This window comes from Pseudorasbora parva, chromosome 4 (assembly GCF_024679245.1).
Source record: "Pseudorasbora parva isolate DD20220531a chromosome 4, ASM2467924v1, whole genome shotgun sequence".
Taxonomy (NCBI): domain Eukaryota; kingdom Metazoa; phylum Chordata; class Actinopteri; order Cypriniformes; family Gobionidae; genus Pseudorasbora; species Pseudorasbora parva.
Window position 1 is genome coordinate 17,415,488 of NC_090175.1, and position 21,858 is coordinate 17,437,345.

The 21,858-nt window shown below is 36.1% G+C and overlaps 1 protein-coding gene and 2 non-coding genes across 4 annotated transcripts; 1 reads left to right on the forward strand and 2 right to left on the reverse strand.

The window, feature by feature from the left end:
- Nucleotides 1-37: 37 nt before the first annotated feature.
- On the reverse strand, nucleotides 38-20,362 carry dnaja1 (DnaJ heat shock protein family (Hsp40) member A1). 2 transcript variants are annotated; one of them, XM_067441142.1, is made up of 9 exons: nucleotides 20,187-20,362; nucleotides 14,634-14,787; nucleotides 10,838-11,018; nucleotides 9,890-9,994; nucleotides 9,290-9,517; nucleotides 7,552-7,666; nucleotides 7,087-7,202; nucleotides 6,548-6,648; nucleotides 38-1,238 (listed from the first exon to the last, which is right to left on the reverse strand). In XM_067441142.1, exons 2-9 carry the CDS (start codon nucleotides 14,763-14,765, stop codon nucleotides 1,014-1,016), a joined length of 1,203 nt encoding a protein of 400 aa, XP_067297243.1. In that variant the 5' UTR covers nucleotides 14,766-14,787; nucleotides 20,187-20,362; the 3' UTR covers nucleotides 38-1,013. The 2 variants fall into 2 exon arrangements, with proteins under 2 accessions (XP_067297243.1, XP_067297242.1); XM_067441141.1 differs by lacking the exon at nucleotides 20,187-20,362 and adding an exon at nucleotides 15,158-15,401.
- trnak-uuu (transfer RNA lysine (anticodon UUU)) lies at nucleotides 15,795-15,867 on the reverse strand. Its single transcript has one exon. It is a non-coding gene; the product is annotated as a tRNA-Lys (tRNA).
- On the forward strand, nucleotides 16,284-16,356 carry trnat-ugu (transfer RNA threonine (anticodon UGU)). Its single transcript has one exon. It is a non-coding gene; the product is annotated as a tRNA-Thr (tRNA).
- Nucleotides 20,363-21,858: the final 1,496 nt, after the last annotated feature.

Consider the following 21,858-nt stretch of genomic DNA (forward strand, 5'->3'; position numbering starts at 1 on the left):
ACACCAAACACCACAATAATGCAAGTGACTACATGAATAACATTGTGACATTTTATAAATAGAACTACAAATGGTAAAGTTATTGGTCCTAATTAAAATTACACATTTTTCAATTATTCTTCAGTCAACACCAATAATAAAACAATCAAATATAAGACTTGTCAGCTGACAAAAATGAAAATAACACATCGGATAAAAGTGCATTTGCAATATCCAAAAACGTCCTTGAAATGTAGGCAGTTAACATAATTACGTTTTAAAAGTTTCACTATTCCTGCCTGTCTGTTTTCTGCAAAAACACCTATTCTGTTGTGCCATTCAATGAATGATTTTGTCGTTGTTGTTGCTGTTTAGATAAGTTTCTAAGTAAGATTTGAATGTACAAATGCAAGATGATGTAATTTCGTTAAAAATCCTTGGCCGTTATTTCTAAGCTATGATACAACTGTAAGTGTAGTAAGGATTTCAAATGGATTTTTAACTGATTGTAAAATGTTACACCCCTTATCAATTCAAAATGTTCTAGAAAAACATTTAGCAATAAACTGCCACATAGCAAATGTCCAACAAACATCAAGATCAAGTGGTCTTACATGTAACCCACAATTAATTGGCAATAAACAAAACACCACAAAAATTGTAATCTTTCCTCAAACTGATGATGAAAATTTCCATTTTCAAGGTAAATCACTTTTAGAGGTGAAATTTACTGGGATTATGGCACAACAAACTTGAATGCCCCTTCCATTTCCATTATAATTGCTACACAAATTTCCATAGACTTTCCCCTCTATGGTACCTGTCTCATTACTCATTTTAGACATCCCCTAAATTTATGTGGATCTTGGATGAGGAGATTCTTCCATAAAATGACAAGAGGTTGGCACTAAGAGGTCTTATTTTAGGCACAGAACTAGTTGAGAGGTAATGAACTTTTCCTCTTGGTCCTCCTTTTTTTTCTTGCTTTCCAGCAGAGGTGGCATTTGTTGTGGAAGGGAAGGGTACATGAATCTCTATGAGGTTTGGCACTGCACTCCTCCAGAAGGGTAAAAGTCTTCCTCCTCTATATAGTGGTATTGATGGCGTTCATTGGTCGGATCACAGTCTTCAAGGTCAGCATAGATATAGAGGTCGTCATCCATGCCTTCGGGCTCATTATTTGCCTGCTTTTCAGGTAAGTACCTTTCTAACTCCTTCAGCTTGTTTAATGGGAGGAAGTTCTCTTCAGGGAAGACAACCTTAAGGAGGAAAGTCATGCAATTAGTCTACGCAAATCATCATAAGTGAGAAGAACAACAAAAAGAGTGTAGAGTACACTTTCAGGGTATCTGCAGGTTTTACCAAGTCAAATTTAAGACTTTTTAAGACCTTTTTAAGACCATTATGAATAAAATTTAAGACCTATATTGCGCAATAAAAAAACATGCATAAGAAATCCAGAATCACTCAATTACTTAAACTTATATTATTTAATTTATTTTAAATTGAACAAAGTATTAGTGAACTTATTATTCATAGCTCAATCCCACCAGGATTAGCATATATATATATTAGGGCTGGGCAAAAAAAAAAAATCGATTTTTCGATTAATCGGTTTTTAAAATCTGGTCGATTCAGAATCAATTCTCAAATGCCATGAATCAATTTTTTAAAATATTTATTTCCGCTAACATTGAACATAAGCTTAACGTAAATCTAATTACTAGTCTTCTCCACTAGATGTCAACCATTTGCCTTGCGTGATCTTACAAAGGAGCAAGAGGCGCACATCATTTATCCATTCAGTGTTTAAATGGCAGCATCCGGTGCGTTGTCGCCTTTTATAAAGCTGAGGTGAAATGCTGTAGTAATACTAAAAATCTGCGGAACCATTTTATGTGACAACACTCACACAGCCGAGCACACACACACACACACAACCGCTAAAAATAATTACATACACGCGAATGCTTGCCTTGCATTAGGATCAAACTTGAGCAGTCACTTAAGCACGTACGTTAGCCATTATAGACATATTCAAATTATAGTCCATACAGCGCAGGATCAAAAATTCAAACCCTATTAGCTTATATTATAAACAGATTTCCTCTAATAATAGTTAGTCCACAGTCAGCTTAAGTCAGTTAAGGTATTGTTGTCCATTACCACGACAACTACTCACCCATAGACTAAAAAAATAATAAACGCATTTCTCATGTATGAAAAGTAAATTTGCACACATGAGCAGCAAAATTGCAAGAAAAGCTTGTCGTGTACTGAAAATTGCTATTAAAAAACATCCAATATCCTAGCTTTTTATGTTTTAGAATAAATATATCAAAACATCCATAAAATACTTCTCAGATACATTTTTTAAATAAAGTTGCATCAAAATTGTATTTAACAATTGTATGGATTTGAAATATAGAGATGTGTTCTGTTTTAATGTACTCAGGTGTACCTAAAATAAAAAGTTTAACATATATGATTGTGGCTCTTCATTTCTTTTTAATTACACATTTATGTTCACTGTTCTTTTTTATAAATACCTATAGTATTTATTAAATCTATATTCATTTGAGTTGAATCAAAAATCGAATTGAGAATTGAAATTGAATCGATTTGAGGACTTGTGAATCAAAATCGAATCGAATCTGAACATCTGAATCGATACCCAGCCCTAATATATTATATATATATATATATATATATATATATATATATATATATATATATATATATATATATATATATTATTTTTTTGTGGTGGTCACTTTCATACATTTTTATTTTTTCATAATTAGGATGCAACATTAACCATATTATTATGTTAGATGCACAAAGATCACACATGGCAATAAAACTAACAAAATGCATGAATCTTGTTTGGTAGGCATATTACAAAAACAAAAAAGGCTGTTCTAGTAGTGCACTATCTATCTTTAATAACACGATCGCTTGGGGTGGGAAATATGACCAACATCTTAAAAGTAAACCAGAGCAATAAGCAATTGCTTAATATAAGTAAAACGTTGTAATTACGTAATCAAGTAATCGGTCAGTAATAAAATATATACTTATAAACAAATGACAATAGGAAAAATAAATACATAATAAAGATGCATACAAAGAGGAACCCTCCACTGTTTTTAGAAATAGGGCTTATTCAACTTCTTTTGGATAAACCCCATTTAGATATTTTGGCAAATGCATTTGTCTCAGTGCATGCATTGTTTTAGTTTGGCAGGATCGCCGCTAGCTTAGCTTAAAATGCATTTCCCCACATATCTAAATGTAGCAAAGTAGAATAAGCCCGATTTCTAAAAAAGTTTGAATGTTCCTTTAAGTGTAAGTGCTGTTTTCCCCGTTTGTGTTGTTGTTAAGCTATATTAGTTTGCTTTCACTTTGTGAGCTTAATGCCCAGATCCAGTACTTACTGACAGTTACCAAACGTTTTAACTCAAATCAGGATATAGACATATGCATAATGTGTATATTTGATCGTTCAAGAGTAACGTTAAAAATTTTTAGTTAATAACTAAAAATAACACATTCAATACACTCGCGCGAGCGCTGACAGGCAGCAAACACATAACGTTACAGTCTGACATCGGAGTTAGGCGTTTACATCACTGTTATTAACTCTATTTAGTGCAATCGGGTATATTATACTTTTATGTTGTCATTATGCAAGATGGTGAGGAAGATTCGCCTTCGTGTTCATGATCGCGGAACTGCAAGAACCGTCAGATTCAGCTGAAGAATAAAATCTGTTTTATGCGTCTGTGGGGTACGATCAGAAAGAGGCTCGTGCCAATAACATGAAAGCTGATTGGCTGCAATATAAGTGGCATGCTTGCCTAATTTGTAGTTGTAATAGAGCGAACAATAGTTGGTCTAGCGAAAGAAAGAACTACAAACACCACGAAACAAACACACACACACATACACACGTGCTCGCGTGCTGCGGGAGGCGAGAGCGTTTCAATGAGGTAGCGTTACATGGACGTAGGAAAATTAAGACTATTTAAGACCTAGAACGCAATGCTTTCGCGAATTTAATACTTTTTAAGGCCTTATATTTTGATTCTGAAATTTAATACTTTTTAATACTTTTTAAGACTCCGCGGGGACCCTGACTTTAGTAAACATGTTTTCATGTGGACTTTCCATAGACAATGATTTTTAAAGTGTACAAACTGTATATTCTCCCAAATAAACCCATCACAGAAAACGTTCTGCACTTTACATTTTCAAACAACATCATTTACTCTGACTTACAAGCGGTCTTTGTGGGGGCATTTTGTTCCCATAATGTAGGGACCACACTAAACTCGGTGAAATTCAAACAGTTATGAATCAGCGTACTGATTCATGATTCGGATCGCGTGTCAAACTGCTGAAATCACGTGACATTGGCGAATCATGAATCGATACGATGATTCATAACTGTTTGAATCTTTATTTGAGGTTTGAAAACAAACTCGGAAGAGAAGACAATGCTGAATGAAGTCGCAGTTTTTGTGATTAACCCACAGATGTCCCTTGTGCAGTGGTGTAAAGTAACGAATTACAAATACTCTCATTATTGTAATGAGTATTTTTTCAGGAATTGAACTTTTTTAAGTAGTTTAAAAACAGTGTACTTTTATTTTTAATTGAGTACATTTTAAGTGCTGTATCGGTACTTTTACTGTGCTATTTTCCCTAAACTTGCCATCGCTACATTGTTAATTTTTTTCCTGTCAACGTGATTGGCTAAGACGAATAATCAGTCCTGCATCTCCATGGATCACACGCATGTCTCCCATCAAATCAACCATAGGGACCAGACATGAGAGGCACGCGCGCTTTATGAAAGGGGGTTGTTGCTGGTAACCGTATGATATCTGAAATAGTCGTAAACAATTACTAAAAATTGATCGCAGAACATGACATTTTCTGATACACACACAAATGGTACACTCCATTAGCACTGCACGAGCTCGCGATGCCGAAACAGCTGGAAACACTTCATTTAGCTTGATTGTTTGCCAGGCTTCAAAGTGCATTAGGCATTAACTGATCGGCATTGTTAAAATTTTGTCCCTTACATCGATTTCGTTTAACATGTAAACTAATTAACCTACTCTGTCAGCATATTGAAGTGCATATTTTAATGTAATGTGTTCTCACATGGCAATTTAAAATTGTAGTCCATGAACATAGCAAATAACTTTCATATAACATCAGACTTATATTTAGATCATATTTGTTGTAATTGCAAGCAAAAATAATCACTGATGAAATGTGTGAATTACTCGATTTTGATTTCTTAAGTGTATTTTTTAAAGAGAAAACATCCATTAAAAATTAACGCAGTACAATGAATGCATCTTAAAAGGAAAGAACTCTGCTTTTTTCCGTATAATTGTTAATGTACAATGCTTTGCATGGCTGTATTTTTAGTGCTAGCCGTCAAAAAATAAAATAAAATACTCAAAGAAATATCGAAATACTGTTTATCTCATGTTTTTTGTTGTTCTTACTGAGAATCATCCATAAAAGAGTATGGTACATTTTAAATTTGCAAGGTATAAGGTGGAATAACATTTATAGCATAATACTCACGAGTACTTTTGCAAGGGCTACTTTTTACTCCTACTTTGAGTAGTATTTAGGACAGGTACTTTTACTCTACTTGAACTCCATTTTTGACAAGTAACAGCACTTCTACTTGAGATGCTTTTTCAGTACTTCCACCACTGCAAATATGGACTACTTTGATGATCTTTTTATTATCTCGCTGGTCCTTCTGGAAAGAGACAGTATGCTGTGTGTACGTTTTCAATGGAGACACAGAATCTATTAGCCTAGAAATCTAGACGCACCCTAGCGGCAGCAAATCTATTCTGCCGCAAGTGTCGTCTAGCAACTCTCAATACCCTTCTGAGCTGTGAACGCCAAACTCTGGATGGGCCAATCACATCGTGTATAGTGTCGGTGGGCGGGGCTTAACATAATGACGGCTGAGTCGTGCTTGAGTGCTACTAGTAAACACAGAAACTGGAGAACGGCGGTCTTTTGAATCAGCTCTGACACCGAAGACTTGGAGTTAAGCTTTTCTCTGAGAAAAGAACGGCACTGAAGTCATTCTTAAAAAGGGAAGATGTGTTCAGAGTTTTGCCGACCGGATACAGTGAATTTTTAATCTATCAACAAGCTCCGTTTCACCTTCGTTGCTCTGGTTGGTTGTAGCACTATCCAATTGCGTGCAGAGGGCGTTTGAAAGACAACCGTTTATCCCGCCCCTCGGATTGAGCCCTGTCAATGGTGAGTTTCCTGAACAAACATCTTGATGTGGGTCTGGCTCGTCAGGCTAAAAACCTCTTGCACTAAATATAAAATATTTTAAACTGTGTTCTGAAGATGAACGGAGGTCTTAAGGGTGTGGAACGACATTAGGGTGAGTCATTAATGAGAGAATTTTCATTTTGTGGTGAACTAACCCTTTAATATTTTGAGTTATACAAATGATAAAGTATTTAAAGAACAAGGGGGGAAAATGTATACAATTATTAGTACTCACGTTGAAAAGGATGATGAGTTTTCCTTTTTCAAACGGCCGACGGTGCAGAGGCATCCCCTCATTCAGAACACATTTCTTATCTCCAGGTCTTATCAGCTCCCCTATTAATACAACAAAAATGACAATACATTTGCTTTACACTTCTATAGTTTATAACATTTATATCTGCTCTGACTTACTCTAAAACAAGGCAGACCAACTTGAGCAAAAGTTGGAACATAAGCAAAGTCAACTAGGCACAAAGGATGCCCATTAGGAACCCTGGAGAATGCAATAGCAAAAATGACCATGTGGTTCACCATCTGCCAAGGTGACGCACTATAACCCCTACCATTCTCCCCAAGCCACAGCATCACTAAGGGTGGATTTGGTTACAGATTTGAGATAGAAACTTCCATCAGCCACCTCCCGTATATCATTCTACAGTATATGCGATCACTCTGATCCACCAGAGCGGACTCATTATAGTGCTGATGTTATGGAAACCTGCATGTAATGGAATATGAAATGGAATGGAATATGTATGTAGGATGGTTTACCTGGATGGGATGTGATGAGTAGAGTTCTGTTGTCCAGTGTCTTAATGGGTTTTTGAAAACCACATAATGACTCTACCAACTGTACCTCCATGTTCATGATGAGGTCCTCTGCTTGTCTGAGAAGAGAAATTAAGTATATACATTTTTATGTTTCATACATAAAATCTACACATTCTGTCCCTCATTTACCTTGTCTAAATGACTAAGTACTGAAAAAGGCTGCCCCATACACAGAGAAAGCGTGACGCCGACGTTGAAATAAATGAAACTCTACTGCCCTCTACAGGACACCAATGAATGACATAACTCTTAAAATGATCAGTGCTAACAATACACATTAGTATCAGCATTATTTGCCATTTAAAAAAAGATTACATAAGACATTTAGAAAAAAAATATCAATAGGTATTATCTTGACATTCCAATGTAGCCCTATTTCTTACTGACTTTTACAGAGTGGTTTACCTGGTGAAAACCAAATGTGCTCTCTGATCTAAGACAATGATGATGTCTCCAGGTTCAAGGCCAGGCTCCTGGTCTCCCTCCCCATGGAACACTATTTTCTGCCCATCTTTCATACCTGCAATAACACATAATCAAGCATAAACAAAAGCAACAAGCTGCAGAAAACAAATGTTTTGGACTAAACCATGCTTTTTTGCCTCCTGTAATTCTGTCTATTCTGTAATATTTTTTTTTTTTTTTTTTTTTTTTTTTGCAAATAACCGCGAACCAAACATTTTTTGATTGTAATATTTCCCATAGAATCTCCAAAATAATGTAAAAACAACATAAAAACAGTATATTTTAAAGAAAGTGTATGTAAGATTGTGGCCAAAACTGGTACTACAATCACTACAGTTCCTTTAAATATCGTTTAATGGGATATTTTCCTAATCACTATGAATGAAGGCCAGTATCACTGATACCAATACTGAGGTCTCAATTAAATAGATTCCCCCAATTGTAGCATTAATTAAAGCCATTCAACATTACAGTATAACAAAGCTAGCAGTTTCAACATTTAATAGGTCTAACAGGTAAATATACAGAAATTCAATCTAACTGTATTCTTCACTGCATTAATTATACATTGAATAGATTAATCCTTATTGCTGCAGAAGTATTCAGTCAACACTGAAAAAAAGAAAAACACATTGACCAATTTACTTCGTATTATTTGCGAAACAAAATTGTGTTTCTCTTCTAAATGTGATTTATTTGCTTTCGATTAATGTAATTCTATAAAATGTGCAATCTACTAGAATAGATTATTTGGGGTGAATGTGAACCAATTAAGTACTCAAATATGATTTTTGCTGAAACTGTGTTTAAAGTTTAATTATGTTGGAATAATTAGAACCATTTTAATTATACTGGGTTACCATAGTGGAGAAGAGCAGAGCATTGCTTAGGCTATGCAAACCGAAGCATTGGGAACTTTCAAAGTGTGCAAACAGTTTAATAAGAAGAAACTTTATAAAGACAGTACATTACGCGTTTATAGACAGGCGCCATCTTGGAAAACAGCCTCAACCAGTCGAGCCACGAACTCTGTGGTAAGTGAGCTGGTCGATAGGTGTTTGACACTTACAACATTCTCAATGCTTCGGTTGGCATGTAGGGACCCTCATTATGCTACTGTGTTAGCCTTGTTAGTGGTATTAACTAGGGATTTAATTTTACTTATTCTATGCCCCATACACTAGTTATAAGCTAATCTGTTTTTAAGAGATACAACTCTTTAAATTCAAAAAAAAATTAAATTTAAATTTTTATGAAAACGCATCCCAGAGAATGATCTACTTGGTTGATTACCCCTAGGTTCATTTTTCACCGGAGTTGTCCTTTAACTCATGTAAGACTGTGCTTACAAAGATACGACAAAATGTGAATTTTGACAAATGTGTGTTTTCGTCCATTCAAATGCAAAAGAGAATTCACTGCGGCACTACCACAGTGCCTGGAGCGGCATTCTGTGTGTGCGTTACGAGTTTTTGATCACAGAAAGCAGCTTCACATACTGTGTGCCAGTACAGATTTGAGGTTTTTTTATTGGCGTCTTATCGCACTTGAATGAATGATAGTCAAAGGAAGATATAAAAAACATGCTCTGTTAATCATGTAAAATGTTTTTAATGTGTTAAAACTGGAAAAATCAATTATTTCAAAGTTGATGTGTTTTGACAGCCCTAATTATTACCTTTATCAATGTGCACCTCCAGAACCTTCTTCTGTCGTAGTATCTTGCGACCAGCACATGTTTTGCAGCGGTCGCGGTGACCAAGTCGCTGACCTTGCCCCTGGCAGCCGGTGCAGACTGTTGACATCTGCTGTACCATGCCAGGTGCTAAGTGATGTAGTCTGACCTGAACACCCACTCCACGGCACAATGGACACACTTCTATCACTCCTTTACGGCCTCCACGACCTGTAGCAAAATATCCAGTAAAAAAACTATCCAAAACAAAACCCAACCATTAAAATACTACCAGAACAAACAAGGCAGTATAATTGTAATACAATGCTTATCAACCAAAAGTTTGGCATCAGATAACATACTTTTTTTTTTAATGAATAGTTTTATGTAGCAACAATGCATTAAATTGATCAAGTGACAGTAAACACTTTTACATTGTTATACATTTTTACTTTTTGTACTCACAAAAATTTAAGAAAAATATTAACAACCGCATTTAACTGTGACGATAATAATCATATGACACTGAAGACTGGAATAATAACATTATAATAAAATCAAAAAAATGTGTTCTTATTTAAATAAATTTTAATCATTCATTACCTTCACACTTGTCACAGATTACATTCTTCTGGACAGCAAGTTTCCTGGTGGCTCCATTGTAAAGGTCCTCCAAAGATACCGTCAACTGATGTACCACATTCTTTCCTGTGTCAGGAACAACAAAATATGCCTCATTAGACTTTGGCTGGCTAATTTGGGGATTACTCCAAGTGCAAAGTATTTATGTGAGCCTATTAGAACATTTGATCTCATCCAAGAGTGGATGAAGTGTGGATAAAATTTGGACTTAAACCTGAATATCTTTTAACATCAAGAAAAAGAAATTGTGAAGAGATACTTAGTCTGTAATATTTTAGGTTACAAAAACAACTAGGGTTGGGATTTTTTTTTAAATTCCAATTCTAAATTTCTACAAAATTGAAACAGTTTAAATTAAAGACATAAAAGAGAACTCATGCATGCAAATACTAAATTAAGTTATTTTGCATCGTCTTGCACTTAAATGGAGAAATACAAAGTTGATTATGTCTTAAGTGAACGTAAATAGTTGAGAAAGAAAACACATGCATTACAGTATATTGGATCCATGCATTAGGTCTTAAAGTGACAACAGCTTAATAAACCTGCTGCCCTTTAACTATTAATAAAAGAACAAAAGAAAAAGAAAAGCCCTCATTGATCTTGACTGACTAACTTTGTAACTTTAGTACAAATTCATCCATGTTTATATTTATAAAAAGAACAACTCTGCAGAGCTATTTTACAAACGACAATAATTGGATTTCGAATCAGGCTTGCTAAAATTCAAACAGAACCAAAACAAAAAGAAGCAAATTTGAGACAATAAATGTGTGACCGAAAAAGGTCAGATTTCCTTGTTTCATCAAAAAAACAAGCTCTCATCTCAGAAATCTTGCAGGAATATCATGGATGTTTAGGTTTCGCGCAAATTGTTGAGTCTGTAGCCTAGAGACAAACATGACTTGCCTCTCCTCTCCCTGTGCATGTGTCCCCCTCCTCCAAAGAACATGTCAAAAATGTCCATGGGGGAGCCAAAACTTGGCCCTCCACTTCCTCCCTCCTTAATCGCCTTCTCACCCCCTCTGTCATACACTTCTCTCTTCTTGGCATCTGACAAGACCTCATACGCCTGGGAGATCTGTTTGAACTGAACACAGAGAATAGTGAAAATCCAAACTTACAGTTCAAATTATAAAATAACTCAAATAAGTGAAGTGACCATAATAGCCATCTTTACCAAGTAAGTATATATTTTAGACCATATATACACTGCCGTTCAAAAAATTTTGATCCAATATTTTCAATGTTTTTAGGTGATGTATCTTATGCCCACCAAGGTTGCATTTATTTGATTAAAAATACAAAACAAAAGAGTAATATTATGAAGTTATATTATTACTCCAGTCTTCAGTGTCACATGATCCTTTAGATATAATTCTGATATGATGATTTACTGCTCAATGAATATTTATGATTATTATCAATGAATGTTGAAAAAAGTTGTGAAAAACATTTTTTCCCAGATTCTTTGATGAATAGACAGTTCAAAAAAACAGCATTTATTTTAAATATAATCTTTAGTAAGATTATAAACGGTCATGTTTAAACAATTTAATGCATCCTTGCTGAATAAATGTGTTAATTTCTTTAAAGGCCCGCTGAAATGCTTTGAAACTCGCCGCATTATTCAATGTGTTGACATAACTGAGCATTCAAAACTTAAATTATCTCCTAAATGCGCATTTTGTCATTGTTTTGGAACTCACCAGCTTATTCATAACTTTAAGGCTGACATTGTCATACTAAAAGCTAAAAAACGTCAATTTTGATTTCAGAGGGCCTTTAAGTTCTTTCTTAAAAAATAAATGCTTACTGACCTAAAACTTTTTAATGGTAGTACAATGTTGCAAAAGCCTTCTGTTTCAAAATACTGTTCTTTTGAACTTTCTAATCATCATCATCATCATCATCATCATCATCAAAAAAAAATGTTAACACTAGGGATGTCAACGATTAATCGATGATCGATTAATTGTCGATAAGACATTTGATCGATAAGACTTATCGATCATCGATTAAGCAGGGTCATGCGCGTGCGTGAGGAAACGGGAGGAAAAATGATGCGAGCCTGCCCGAGTTCTATTTGGAACCATTTTACAGCTGGAGTTACACCTTCATCATGACTGCAAGATTGCATGTGCATTCGCAGCCTTTTGTTTTGTGCAAATGTAAGTTGTAATATTGTGTTTATTTTGTGCAGGCCTATCTTTAGCTGATTTATCTCATAAGGATGCATTTGGTTAATAATTAACGTTAGAGGTGAGCGGTAGTAAAAGCGTGGCTGTGATCAGCTTCAGCGTGCAGCTCCAACAGCAATGCACAGCTAATAATGACTATGATTGGGACTGTCATATTACACCACATTAATGAGAACACTATTGTAGCCTAATAAAACATTGTGATTGTTAATTATTTGGGTTTATTTGCCGTGTGTTTCATTGCGTTGATCCAGGAAGAGCGCATGCACAACATGAGTCACGCATTCTGACTCGCGCATGTAACTTAATTAAAGTTCACTTGTGCATTCGCATCAGATTGTGCTGAAGTAATTTGTAATATTACATTTATTTTGTGACGTTATATATGTGATCAGTCATATAGGATGCGTTTCTTTCAAGCGAAATAAAACGCACTAACAAATGGCTTCAGTCAGTGATGGCTAGCGGTTTTCATTCAGTGCTTCGGCTATAGCGCATACAGAGCAATGCATAATAACGATGATTGGGACAGTCATATTATATAACAGAAATGAGAACACTATTTTAATAAATGGATGTAAAGTCATTGGGTTTAGGTGCGTTCAGAGCCTTGTTCCAGGAAGAGCGCGTCTCCCATTCTGAAGATGAATATCAGCAACTCAATTCAAGTTCACTTGTCCATTCGCATCATTTTGTGAAGATATATAATTTGTAATATTTTGTTAACTTTATATAAATCTGATTAATCTCATATAGGAAGCTTTTTGTTGAGTTAAATAACGTGCTAGCAAAGTTTCAGTGAAACCAGTGTTGATTCAGCGCATCGGCTTCAGCTCGCGCTGTTCAAACAGCAACGCACGACTAATAATAACTATGGGACCGTCACATTACATAACATTAATGAAAACAATATTTTAATAAATCCTTTTGAATTAACTGGGTTTAGGTGACGTTTCAGCACGTTGCTCTTGCAAGTGCGTCCACAAATTCTGAATAATAGATCTGAGGCGGCGTTCGTGTTTTATTACATGTTATATTTGGTTATTAAATAAGTAGCCTAATTTAATTAAATTATAAATAACATCGACTCATTTTACAATCCCATAGCCCTTTGTTTAGATAAAAATCCTTCTCATTCATTTGGTGAAGAACATGGCGTTTTGAGCAGCATTGCACTTAGGCCTACTATCATGCTGTCGGCTATAAGCCACTGCTGTAGACGCATATTTCAGTATTATGGTTAACGATTAATCGATTAATTGACCGTTAATTTAAACGACGATCGATCATGGGAATTTGTGAAAATTGACATCCCTAGTTAACACACAAAACTGTTTTCAAAATAAATATTTTTACATTTTACATTTTAATAACATTTCACAATATAACTGTTTTTATTTGTATTTTTAATCAAATAAAATGAAGCCTTAGTGAGCATATTATGAAAATTCTTGTAAAAACATTAAAAAATCTTACCGATCACAAATTTTTAACGGTAGTGTATATATAAATATATGTTTCATAATTTTAAGAAGCTTTTAAAGTTCCAAGAAGCTTTTAAAATATTTTCATCAACAAATATAAATATATATATATATATATATATATATATATATATATATATATATATATATATATATATATATATATATATATATATATATTAGGGCTGTAACGATATGCGATATGAAATCGAAATCGCAATACGCAGGTCCACGGACCTGTATTGCGATGTGAGGAGGCAGAATCGCGACAAACCCCTTCCAACTCCCAGAATTATCCTTCCTGTCCAGGTCCAACTTTTAAGTCAGCAGTATGGCAACATTTCAGCCACCCGGTGGAGAACAAGGCTGGCAATCGTGTAGTTGACAAGACCCACACAATTTGCCGTAAGTGTTTCAAGAAGCTTCCCCAACCGGCTGGCAACGTGGTGTGAGCGTGGCGTTTCTGTTGCGTGTCATCCGCGGGGCGGCTGCGTGGCGTTTTCTCTTTCTTTGCACACCAGAAGCGTGTCTGACGCGGCGCTTCTGTTGGTATTGATGTACAGAAGGCCCTATACTTCATGTTAAATATATATTGCCTATTGGTACCGCAAAGAAAATGTCGGCAGTAGCCTATTGACCATACAGATATATGGTATTGACGGCAAAATAGGCTACAGAATACTGTACAGAATAAAACTGTTTTGTCCACCCATATCGAGGTTTGTATCGTACCGTGGGTCAAAAATCGTGATACGAACCGAATTGTGGGTTTGGTGTATCGTTACAGCCCTAACATATATATATATATATATATATATATATATATATATGTATATACACAACACATATTATATATGAACATTTTGTTGATGAAAAAAAAAAATATATATATATATATATATATATAAACACCCAATTTAAATAAACTATTTAATAAAGCTATATTCTCAAGTAACTGTGATCTGAAATAATGTAGAGTGATGATACATAAAAAATAAAATAAAAGAGTGACAGTCTTACCCTTTCCCCCTCTGTTGGATTTTTATCTGGGTGATATTTCAGAGCCAGTTTGCGATAGGCCTTCTTCAGCTCTTCAGCGCTGGCATTAGGCTTTACACCCAGCATATCATAAAAACCAGTCTCTTTCACCATTGTTGCCCTCAAACAGGTTAATCTAGACACAAGAAACACACAAAAACACACTGAAGAAAATGACACTTGTGACCATTCAATACTTAATTAAAGACTAACGTTAATATTAGTGTTAGAATTAATCAAACCTTATCAAAAAATTATATCACTGGTTATTAGAAAGCAATTAAATAATAAAATCACCATAACATTCACAAGATTTAACTTGACCAAGGGCTTTAAAACGTTTGATTTTACACCTTAGCTGTGCTTGAATTGTCTAAATCACGCGACATTAAATACCAAGCCATGAAGAATAGCGTTACTAAACGTCAGGATTTTATAGAAAAACAAGCAAACACGAAAATCACGTGATTTACGCCATAATGTTGATTTAATAAATCGACTTGTACCGTGAATTATGGTGAAATCCCTTCTCGTCTTATGACTCCGTGTACCAAACAAGAGACTTCCAGAATCTTCCAGCGGCTCTACATCTTCTTCTTGTGGCGCGTTATTGAACTTTGATTGCTATGCGACCTGTTTCTGCCACCTACTGTACATAGTGACGTATGGCAGGCAGTGACGAGCAGCTCTATGATATTAACATGTTCCAGTCATAGACCGTCAAATAAACAGCCGACAGCATCTCATTTTGTGGAGACAATCGTGACACAGCACATACATCATCAGTATTTTAGTTAGCTCTGCCTCGGCGACGATACTGTTTTTACAGTGGATTCCCTTTCAGCTGTCTTATTTATATTATTCATTAGCGTTTAATTCACAAATTAAGTTTTATAATCCCGATCTACGTAAAAACAAATGCTTTATCAGCATTTAACCTATTTGTTTACTCATTTGCTCAGCTGTCGTTTAAATATGAAAATTAATACCGACATCCAACAGTGGTGTTGGCTCACCGCCAGGTTTTCCCTGTCGTCAAATCATCAACTTGTGTCTGGTCTTGAATGCATGCATGAGATATTTCTTCACATGAGGCAGTCAAACTCCGCTGCTACACTTAAAACCTTGTACAAAAGGATTAACCGCCCGAACAGGGACTTGAACCCTGGACCCTCAGATTAAAAGTCTGATGCTCTACCGACTGAGCTATCCGGGCTTCGAAAGCAGAGACTGATATAGAGACATCTATTTCTCCCAATACACGAATATTTACTCGATCTAGTTGAAAACGCGATAGGAATGTGAGGAAATTACCAAACGCTAAGAACTTTCACGTCCATTTCCGCATTCTTTTAGATTTTAAAATTTTGAACATTCTTAACGGTCGCGAGGGCAGAATGGAATGTTTGAATGTTTTTTGATGCGAAACTATCTTGTATATTATATCAATATATGTATGTGCCGTCGTGCCACCCCAAAAACCCTTGCACACCGACAGAATATTTAGATTGGTACCGACCGTGTCACGCCGCTAACTTTGTGGTGCCCAAAAAACAACAACGCTGGTGGTCATTGTTAGCCGGGCATTGACATTTATAAATTCCACACAATTTTAAAGACTTTTCTTTGACAGGCTCCATAGCTCAGGGGTTAGAGCACTGGTCTTGTAAACCAGGGGTCGCGAGTTCAAATCTCGCTGGGGCCTCACTTCCGTTTTGTGCACCGATTCAACTTAGATAAATATAAAGCAAAAGGCAAGCAACCTTTCGTGAAAATTCATATTAATCTATTTCCTATTGTTATTTGAATAGGATGCCACCAATGCTTCTGGAATCTTAATATTTCAGACGAGTTCTGTAGCCTACATCACTGCATTGTGTTATTTATATTTTATAATTTTAACAGCTCAACGGGACCCTTTGAATGACTTTTGCGTAAATATATGACTATTGGAGAGGTTCCCTTCTACTAGAACATTAGATGGCGCTCAAATGTAAGTCTACGAGGACCTTCATGTCCTGAACCAGTGTCACTAATCATTTCATTGCCTGACATGTTTTGTTAGCTAATTTAAAAAATAAAATAAAAATTCACAGCAAAGAGTTTAATTCACAGTTGAATATTTTTCTATTCCTATTTGAAAATGACTATATTCTCAACAAATATAATTTTAATATATATATATTATTTATAATGTAATATAGCTTGTAATTTTATCATTGTATAGGCACATGTAAGTTCATGGCACACGTTGTTTGTGTTGCAAACTTGCAAACTTGATTCCATTGTTGTATTTCAGGATTTAATTACTGAGTAAAATTTGTTTATATCTTGCAATTGTGAGAAAAAAAAGTTTGAATACTGAGACATAATCTAGCAATTGTGAGATAAACAAAACTCTCAGAACCGTGAGATAAAAAGTCGCAATTATATATATATATATATATATATATATATATATATATATATATATATATATATATATATATATATACATATATATATATATTATTCAGTGACATAAACAAGATATTTATTTATATAAAAAAAGGGTTTTAATATTGTATAGAGTAAACCAACATGATTTCTTTTGCCAAACCTTTGTTTTTTTGTTTTTGTTTTTTGTTTTTTTGATAACTCTTATTGGCTATATAATAACACTGTTGAATATGGTAGTTCACTGTTAGCTAATCAATAACTTTTTTTTCTTCAAAACTCCCAGAAGACTATAGGCCTACTAAGAGCTATATACAGGTTCATAATTAATAAAATAATGCATAATATATAATTTATTCTAAAGTGAAGGTAATGATAACCCACTAATGAGCAGAGATGGGACAAAGTCACACATGTGCAAGTCTCAAGTAAGTCTCAAGTCTTAACCTTCAAGTCTCAAGTCCCAAATATTTTTTTCCTAGGCAAGTCAAGTCAAGTCACAGGGTATGTCAAGTCAAGTCAAGTGAAGTCCAAGTCAAGTCACCTTATTTTTGTAATTTTACCTGCAGAATCTGATCTTAAAGGTCCCGTTCTTCGCGTGTTTTCGAAGCTTTGATTATGTTTATAGTGTGCAATATAACATGAGTTCATGTTTCGCGTGTAAAAACAGTATTTTTCACACAGTTTACTTATCTGTATACCGCCGTTTTCTCTGTCCTAATAACAGCCTGATGATTTCCTTGTTCTATGAAGTCCCTCCTTCAGAAACACGTAACGAGTTCTGAATGGGCCAGCGCTTCCCGTGTGTTGTGATTGGACAGCAGCTTAGCACACTTTGCCCAGAAAGGTCCCGCCTCTTACCATAACGGGGAGATGCAAGCGCTGAATGTGCGCTCTTCTCCACGTGGGAGAGCAACAAGACCACAGGTGTGTTCGACATCGGCTGCGGCTGGATGGATGCGATCGGCGAGAGTAGCCGAGTGCAGGCGGGGAGGAGCTGCAAACGGAGACGTGAAGTCGGACACTTTCTGCTTCCCGTGGTGACGCTTGAGCTGTGTTTGCAAACTTTATCACAGCTGAAGTTAAATAAATGCAAAATTTCTCAAATACACAGATGTTTCAAATGATATTTTCATCCAATACTTTATATACTGCCTAATAAAGCGTCTGTTTGGACAAGATTAAAGGTTCAACATATAAACCACACTAGAAGTGGTGTCAACGGTTTTTATCAGTTTTAGTTTGATAAACATGACAATATAACATCGCGACTACATGAAAAGAGGTTTTACTGTTATAAATAAATGATTTGTGAGCATTAGCGTGACATAAGTTTTCAGAATAAACACGAAACGCACGTGATCGCTGTCATACGGCGAATCGGCCAATCGTGGATCAGCTGTGTCGTCATCAGAGCTTGTGCATCCTCCTGCAGTCCCCCTTGAGAATCTGCAGCGGCTGCATCAGCCGCCTGCTCTCGAATCGCTCTCGCGGTACTTTGTTGACATACGTAACAGTCACGTGCCGTCGGCGCTGTCTCAAGTCGGACAAAATTTCTAACCGGCATGCACTGCTTTAAGTCAGCCGCCGATCGGTCTGCGCATCGCTAGGTGAAGTCGAACAAGCCTCACGGCACCTATTTTGCTTGTTCTTGTGGGCGGAGGGTTAGTCAACAAACGGTTCTAGTGACGTCATTCCTGAAGGACGCGCAGGGCTGTAGTCCAAACCGGCAGTTCGCTGTAGGCTTTGAAAGGGAACTTCTGTTAAATAAAATATCTCGCTTGGCATTGAACTTTGAGCTTTATAATTTTACAGGTATTATTTATGCTCTAACAGCAACATTACACACTAACTAAAGTTTGAAAGATGGAATCGCGAAGAACGGGACCTTTAACAAAGTGAAAAGACAATATATAAGTAACTGTCAGTAAATTAAAATAATTTGGATTTGCATTGTAAATACTCATGTTCAGTAAAATACATTATAGAATCAAACAAAATTGTAACTTCATACAATTAATTATTTTTCAATTCTGCCAATAGTTTGAAACGTTTTAAATTTTCAACATTGAGTCCATAAAGCAAATAACAGATAACATCCAACATACTACTCTCTGAACACCTTCTTCTCTCTCCCTCTAAAACACAGTTTACATACAACATTAAACTTTGTTACATTTTTCCTCTCTCTCTCTCTCTCTCTCTCTCTCTCTCTCTCTCTCTCTCTCTCTCTCTCTCTCTCTCTCTCACACACACGCAGTGTTTCCATGTTTTATGGGGACATTCCATAGGTGTAATGGATTTTATACTGTACAAATCGTATTTTCTATCCCCTTACACTGCCCCTATCCCTAAACCTACCCATCACACTCTCTCTCTCTCTCTCTCTCTCTCTCTCTCTCTCTCTCTCTCTCTCTCTCTCTCTCTCTCTCTCTCTTTCTCACACACACACACACACTCGCGCACACACACACGTAACGTAGTGTTTCCATGTTTTATGGGGACATTCCCTAGGAGTACTGGATTTTATACTGTACAAACCGTATTTTCTATCCCCCTACACTGCCCCTACCCCTAAACCTACCCATCACAGGAAACATTCTGCATTTTTACTTTCTCAAAAAAAATCTTTCTGTATGATTTATAAGATGTTTTCCTTATGGGGACCAAAAAATGTCCCCACAAGGACAAGGATTTCGGATACTGCCATGTGCCATCTTTGTGACACATTTTGTCCCCATAATGTTGTGATTACCAGCCCCCCCCCCCCACACACACACACACACTCTCTCTCTCTCACACACACACACTCTCTCTCACTCTCTCTCTCTCTCTCTCTCTCTCTCTCTCTCTCTCTCTCTCTCTCTCTCTCTCACCTCTCTCTCTCTCTCACACACACACACACACACACACACTCGCGCGCGCGCGATTTTTCCCACTCACTTAACATTGTAACGTTAGAATCGGGTATTTTTTGATGTGTGTGTGTTCAGGTGGCAAAGTCTCCCGCTCGGATCAGGGGAAGTATTTTATAAAAATAAATCGAGGGTTAATGGCTAGTGGTTACTTTAGCTATACATTAGCTAACTACCAACTAACCTTTTTGGGCAGACTGGCTCTTCAAATGACGGATGATTGGAGGTTGTCGTCTGGCTGTCCGTCCGTGATTTTAATGTTGCATGTCTTGCAACGCGCAACGTTCGTGTGTGTAGCGTTCATCTTTTGCCATCTTGCAAATAATTGTTGAAGCCGAAAGCGATGATGACCCCCGCACGGTTTCCCTCCGGCTGACATGTTGATGTGATATCTGATAAGTGGGCGTGGTGTGCGTAAGGTACGAGAGGGCTTGACTGATGATAGTGTCGTGATCCAGTCATGACAGCGCTGTTCTCAGTCTGCGCTCCAGCTGGGCCAACTTTATGTTTATTAAATAATTTATATATTTTATATTCAAACTGAAAACATGATGTGATTAACACTCAAGTCATTCAAGTCATCGTGTCTCAAGTCAAGTCAAGTCCCGAGTCTTTAACTTCCAAGTCCGATCAAGTCTCAAGTATTTTCTATTTTGTCAAGTCAAGTCACAAGTCATAAAAATAGCACCTCGAGTCGACTCGAGTCCAAGTCACCAAGTCTCAAGTCCCCATGTCTGCTAATGAGTGTTACTACATCCTTCGAAAGGAATTACTGATTTTTTAGATCAGTATAAGTAAAAAAAAAAAAAGATTCTACTGATATCATTGTAAGCTTTTGAGTTTTTTTGTAAGGTTTTGGATCATAACACTTAAGTAATTAGTCTACTAGGGTTATCATGATCTTCACTTTAAAATACTGATCCAGATAACATGTAACACTAGAACCACTTCTATCCACAGCTGTACAAAAATGTCAATAGTTATTGTGTTTTCTAACTGATAACAATTAGTAGTTCCTTTTGAAGGATTTAGTAACGCTTGATATTATGATCGTTACTTTAAAATGAATTCTTAATTATGCATTATTTCCAACATTAATTATGAACCTGTAGTTCTCTGGAGGTATAAAAAAACAGTAGTTATTGATTAGCTAATAGTGAACTACATTCGACTAAGCACTATTATTTACTCATTTATTAATCAGTTTCTTGTTAGGCATAGATACTTATGTTAATACTGCACTTGTTCCTGTGTAATACTCACTTGTTCCTGTGTAATACTGCACTTGTTCCTGTGTAATACTCACTTGTTCCTGTGTAATACTGCACTTGTTCCTGTGTAATACTCACTTGTTCCTGTGCAATACTGCGCTTGTTCCTGTGTAATACTCACTTGTTCCTGTGTAATACTCACTTGTTCCTGTGTAATACTCACTTGTTCCTGTGTAATACTCACTTGTTCCTGTGCAATACTGCGCTTGTTCCTGTGTAATACTCACTTGTTCCTGTGTAATACTGCACTTGTTCCTGTGTAATACTGCACTTGTTCCTGTGTAATACTGCACTTGTTCCTGTGTAATACTGCACTTGTTCCTGTGTAGATATTCTTTAATGGCGGAACAGTATTCTAAAGTGTTGCCCATGCACTTAATTTAACTCATTTAAAACTGTGGTTAGAGAAATATAAAAACTCAAATAAAGTACAGATTCTCAGTAAGTTTTGCCTCTTTGTCGCCAAAACCTGCATTTTGCATGTTTTTGCAGAATTATCCTCTTTACTGGGCTGTGCATCTGTGTGGTTCTTGAATCTATAATGTTTTGAGAAGTGTGGCTGACATTCATTCACCGCAGGTGTGG